Raw genomic sequence first — 6000 nt, forward strand, 5'->3', positions numbered from 1 at the left:
CAGAAGCAGCAGATCTTGGTCAAGGGACTGTGTGGGTAGCAAGACAAAGTAAGGATTCAAGAGAAAGAGCCAGAAGAAGAGACTGAGAAATAGGTGGGAGAAAATTAGGAGAGTGACCTCTCCCAGCAGCCAGGTGAAGAAAGGGTTTCATGAAGGAAAGAGTCATCAACTTCTTTAGTAGAGGAGCCATCTCCTCCAGGAAGCCTTCCTGGACTCCACATGTGGGTGAGGGGTTCCACAGTGCCTTGATCTCCCCCACCAGGGTGCTCTCCTTTCTCCCAGCCTAACCTAGAAATGTCATGAAGGCAAAGATAAGGTCTCACTTGCCTTTCCAACCCCAAAACTTAACACAGGACCTGAAAGTAGTTAGCTACATAGAGAGGAAGTGACTCTGAGCCCATGGTTTTCCTTCATTGGCCTGGTCCAGGAGGCTCCTTCTGCTCTGGGCCTCCCAGGCATGCTGGAGCCAGACCCCTCTCGGCTGGACCCGAGATCACTTGCAAGAGCCTGGGCTCCCCTCCGTTCCTGCCTAACTCCTTCCTAAGGCTCCCTCTGTCCCTTTGCCTCTTCCTCGTGGCTCCTAGGCACCTTACGACCTGACCAGCTTCCAGAAGACCAGCAACAGTCTCCCAAAACAGGTAAAGACAAGGTGCCCCCCGCCATGCATGGGGCCCTTTAGTTAGGGTGCACACCATTTCCAGGGTACCAGCCTCGCCCTGCCCAGAGGCTGCTGCTCGAAAACCAGGAAACAGCAGTTCGGGGCTCTGGGTCCCAGGTGGGGAGATGGAGCCCTGGGAGAAGTGAGAGAGCCTCACTTGGCCATGGGTTGGTCCCCCAGCGAAGGGTCTGTGCCGTCTATAGAGTTGCATTCAGGCAAGGCTATACCAAGTTTCAGGTGAGCACTTTCCGGGGGCATATCTCAGACTGTCTGTGCCCCACTCCCCAGAGAACTCATCACTCAATCCAGACTCATTTTATTCGTCTGTCTGTCTCCCATTCGAGGCTGGGAGTTCTTCCGGGTCAGGGGCCTCTCTTTGCCCCTTCCTCCTCCCCCCTCCCCTTTCTCTCTTTCCTCCCTCCATTCAGTAAGCACAAACTATTTCTGCAGCTTGAGCTAGCTCATCATTTCTGTACCCGTGCCCGTGGCACACAGCTGGGCACGCGGGGGGGGGGGTCACTCAGCAGACATCCTCTAGTCCCCTGACTGCCCAGCAGTGCCAGGTCCATGGTTGGGCCTTGCCAGATCTCCCTGGAGGATCACAGCCCCGAACATGGCAAAGGGCCCCTCTCCCTGGAAAGAGCTGAGCTCCTGCAGAAGGAAGGAAATTTGGCCTTGAGTCTGTATGGAGGCCAGGCCTGGCTGGGGTTGGGGTGGGAGAGGGGTCCAGAGGGAGAACCCCGTTTTCTTCGCAGGAACTGTGGTCCCAGAAGGACCTGGGCCCCCAAAGGCAGCTCCGAGCTGGAGTAAGGCCACTTCTCAACGCCCCCTTTTTGACCAACAGGGCCTTCTCCTTGCTGAACCCCCAAATCTGCTGTCCCCCCCACCCTGCCTCGGCCCCTCAGGCACCCTGGCCCTCCTGCTTTTTTTCAGGCACACATTGCCCAGAGACAGCCAGGGCGCCCTGGCATTCCAGCCGATGGGCAGCTCCCTGGCCAGGCTGGGCAGGGGTTCCTCTTCCCTGCGTCTCTGGAGCTCCAAGCCTGCAGAACCTAACCCCGGCTGAGCCATTCCGAGTCTAACAAGTCCTGTCCCAGGCTCGCAGCAAGAGCTCTGTCCTGGCAACTGTGCCCCGGCAATCTTCCCTGGGGTTTCCAGTCACCCCAAAGGCTGCAGCAGGGGCAGCAGGAGCAGCCCCCGTGGTAGCCCCCCGGGGGCCTGCAAAGTGGGGCGTGCCTTCAGCCGGGCGTTAATTACAGGGTGCGTTCCTGAAGCCTGGTCCATCTATATTTATCTGCAGGATCTCACTCATTAAATTCCCCACAGCACCCGGCAGGCTTGGGGACCCGAGCGAGGCAGACAGGCAGGGGGGCTGCAAACTTCCTTCCTTTCCTTCTTGGCCAAGAGCAAAACAGAAGCAACCCAAACTCCCTCTCCCTCCCCTGACCCTACTCATGTCCAGAGTCCAAGGGGCTGCCCCCGGCTCTGCCCAGGGGGAACGCTTCGGCCTTGTGCCCTTTCCCCCGGAGCACCCATGCCCACCCAGAGGCCCCAGGACCAGACGGTGCCCAGCCGCCTGCCGGCCTCCCCGCATCAACTCGGATTCCTGCAGCAAGCAGAGAAAAGTCTGCCGAGCAGCGGAGCAGCACGGCCAAATCCTCAACTCTGCCACTTTGCAGGGGCCGGGGCCCTCTTACCGTAGGAGTCGTCTTGGTCCAGGAGGGAATCGGGCTCCATGGCGAATGGGCCCCCAGCCCCTGGCCCCACCTGATTTATGAACCAAGGCTGTCTCCATGAGCGTCTGGGTTTCTCCTTTTGTATTCCATCTGGCGGCTTTTCCAACTAGATGACTGGGTATTCCTGCAAGCAGGCCCTTCTCCAGCCCTCGCCTTCATACAGTACATTTAAAGTAGCAGTAACCTCTTTTTCCTCCCCCCGCAGCCGGGCTGGAAACATTAGAAGGGACCGAGGCAGCGAGATGTCTAAAATAGGAAGACGCCGGGACGATTGGCCTGGCTGCCTGCGACGCTGGCTGCGGGGTCTGGCCGGGGCTGTGCAGATGGAAAAGCTAAGAGGTGAGGCTGAGCTGGGGCTTAGCATCTGGAAGCTGGCTCTGGGGCCCCCAGGGTCTGTGGGGGGTGGTGCCGGCTGACCCACCCGTGGGAGGGGCTGGGGAGGGGGGGCTCGGCTCTGTTCGCCACCCAGCGCCCAAACCCCAGGGGCTTCTCCCAGGCCCTGCTGGAACCTCCCACTCAAATCTGTTCCACAGACATTTCCTGCAGTGTGGGGGATGCAGAACTGACTCATCCCTCCATTCAGTTAGTCATTAACTTTTTTCTGAGCATCTACTCCACGCCAGACACTGCCAGGTGCTGGCTTAACAGCGCCGAGCAAGGAGCAAGGCACAGCGGCGGTGTCTGGCCTCGTGGAGCCCGAAGGTAAGCAGGTCAAGGCCAGGTGGGAGGGAGGGGGAAGTGCTGCAGAAACAGAGCCGGGATGTCTCCCCTGGCTGTGGGAGGTGGTCAGGGAAGGCTTCCTGGAAACGGGCACCTAAGGCTGAGTAAGAGTCGGGTGAAGGAGGGAGCGAGGAGGAAAGGCGAGCCAGGCGAAACGAGGGACCTGCTTGAGAACCTTGAGCGGACAGCGTATGTGGGGTCTTCAGAAGCCCCCCCCCCCCCCCGGTAAGTTCCAGGTGGTAGGAACAGAGCCTGATCGAGGAGGTGGTGCCAGGAGATGGAACCAGGGAGGGAAACAGGCGAGAGCCAGGCAGGGCCTCAGGGGGCTGTTCTCAGGCCAGACCCCGAGGATGATCTGTGAGAATGATGCATTCCAAGCCATCTTTCGAAAGGCCTCTCTGGCTCCTGTAGCCACGGGAGTGGCTGGAACGCTGGGTACCACTCAGGGAGCAGCCACAGGGGCCGGCCGCCGTTCTGAGCATTTACGCACGTGGTCTCATGCACTGCCCGGTGGTCCCTCATAGAAGCTCTGCTGTCCTGTTTTACAGATGAGGACAGTGCAGCCTGGACAGAAGTGACTCATCCAAGGTGGCAGGTGGCCTCAAGGGCAGGCCTGGGCCCCAGGGAAGTGACAGCCTTGGTGCTGGGGGACAGCGGGGAGGACAGAGATGCAGTAATTCATTCAATCTACATTCAACCCAGAATACAGACCAACGCCATAGGCTTGTGGGAGAAGTGCACCATTTTGGCCCAATCAGGGAAGGCTGCCTGGGTGAGGAGGCATGTGAACTGGAGAGCAAGAGAAGACCAGGATTTGCATGGGCTGCGCAGGGGAAGGTAAGGGCATCCCAGGCAGAGGGACTGGCACAGGCAGAGGCATGGAAGGGGGCATTGCAGTGGGAATGACAAGACCCTGGAAGAAGGTCACGGAGATGCGCTGGTTGGGGTTGGAGTGGGGAGGACCCGGAACCACAGTCTTGGAGCTGGTGTCAGGTAGCCTCAGAAGGCATTCTAGAGGCCTCCTTTCTAAGGAATGCCTGGGAATTCCTGCTAGCAGCCCCTTCCCAGGCTTTGTAACGCTCTGCACTAAAAGCAGGAGAGAGAGATCTCCGACATAAAACAAACACACAAACACACAAAGCAGGAGAAAGCTTTCTGCCCCCCAGCACTGTGAGATCATTACAAGCTACACCTTTGCGACTAGCTTTTTGGAGACATGCCCTGGTTCCGGTGCCCAGGCAGAGGGGACAGCAAGAGAAGGGAGCTGGGGGGACAGGGGGACAAGCTGGGAGGCTGGCAGGAGGGCCCAGGCCAGGGACGCGAAGCAAACACCCGTCTGGGCCCCTCCCAGCCACCCTGTGCGGCCCAGCTGCTCCCAGAGCAGCCAGTGGGTGCTGACGTGGTCGGCCCAGCCTCGGGGTCACCCTTCACCCCCACTCCAACCTCGGCTGCCAGAGCTCTCAGCTTCCAGCCTCCCGCTGCCTTAATTACAGGGAGGCCAGGCCCTACCCAGGCAACTGCGGGCATCCAGCTCTCAGACTCTCCTCTCGGCGGGCGTGGGGGGCGGGCTGCCCTGTGGGGAGGCATCTAGGCGTGAAGGGGTGGGCCCTGAGACCACCAGTCAGCAAATGAGCTCAGGTCCAGCTCTCCTGTCAGCTCTCCGGGGCCCTGAAGCTTTTGGGGGCTTTGGGGTCACATTCTAGGTAGAGTAGGGGCATTACCCTCTAGACCCTCTAGGCTTCTAACCCGACTCTGCCACTTACTAACTGGGTGACACGAGCCAGCCTCCTTGGGAGTCTCACGGGTAGAATGCTGTTCCTGTAGTGTTTCCTCATGGCGGGGTCTGAGCCTTACGGCAGGACCGGACCAGACCGGGCACCTATGAAGTACTCCGTGAAGAGTAATTCTCCTCTTTGGGCATCCTAACAGCCTCAATGTGGGGAAGGCAGGTGGGGGAGAATAGGAGCCCCTTGTACAGTCAAGGAAGCTGAGGTTTTGAAAGAAGGGACTTGCCTCGAGGGGCTTGGGTGGGGGGCAGGATGCATTCCTCCCCGGGCTGTGCTCCAGGGCCCACTGAGAGCACGAGGCCATGGCTCAGTGGGAAGGGGGCCTGGGCTCCAGGTCCGGCTGGGCCCCCAGGCAGCGGAGTGAGCCAGAGCCAGGTACTTCCTTCCCAGGCCAGCGCTGTCTCACAGGTCAAGGTCAGAGCTGGAGGAACCTGGCGGCTCCCACACCTTCCCAATTCATTTCTCTGTTTTTATGAATTAGCTCTGTTTCCGTGCAACCAGACCTCGGAGCTCAGGGATTCCTTTGCAATAAATGCGTCTGGAGCATGGGTCTCCAGGTCCTTCCCTTGACGACACAGTGATGCCAAACAGATCGGCCTCCTTCTTGGCAGCTCTGTGGGAGCTGGGCTGTACCTGCTTTGAGCCAGTGCCCTAATGATGGACACCCAGACTGTCGCCAGAGCCAATACTGGGATGGGTATCGCGAACATTCTCTGCGCATCCGTCACTTGACCTCCCTAGGGTAAAAACCTAGATGTGAATTCTCGGGGTCCAAAACTGCCAGCATGTGTACATTCCTGGAGTGGCAACAAGGGGCATCCGAGCCCCATCTGGTTCTTTGACTCCTTCTCCTGCTCATGCACTGCTTTTGTGCATGGCTCTGTTAGGGCGTAGGACAACCTTATCCCTGCTCTTGCGGCAGTGACGTCCTAGCCAGCGGGACACAGGTGCAGTGTCACACAGAGAGGAGTGCTCATCAGGGCCACATGATAGAGCATGACAGAGCCCTTTTTGCAGCTGGGTGGTGGTCAGGGAAGACATCTCCGAGAGCGTGACATCTGAGCCGTGACCTGGCTGCCATGTGCAGGGAAAGCAACCG

At 59.1% G+C, this 6000-nt stretch overlaps 1 protein-coding gene across 1 annotated transcript in view; it reads right to left on the reverse strand.

Moving 5' to 3' along the window:
• DAB2IP (DAB2 interacting protein) overlaps positions 1 to 2454 on the reverse strand; it is a 186078-nt gene extending 183624 nt beyond the window's left edge. Inside the window, exon 1 of the mRNA XM_059410885.1 lies at positions 2356 to 2454. Within this exon, the coding sequence (XP_059266868.1) occupies positions 2356 to 2395 (40 nt within the window). The 5' untranslated portion in view covers positions 2396 to 2454. The remainder of the gene's footprint in view (positions 1 to 2355) is intronic.
• Positions 2455 to 6000: the final 3546 nt, after the last annotated feature.

Source organism: Mustela nigripes, chromosome 9, assembly GCF_022355385.1.
Source record: "Mustela nigripes isolate SB6536 chromosome 9, MUSNIG.SB6536, whole genome shotgun sequence".
In the NCBI taxonomy this organism is placed as follows: Eukaryota; Metazoa; Chordata; class Mammalia; order Carnivora; family Mustelidae; genus Mustela; species Mustela nigripes.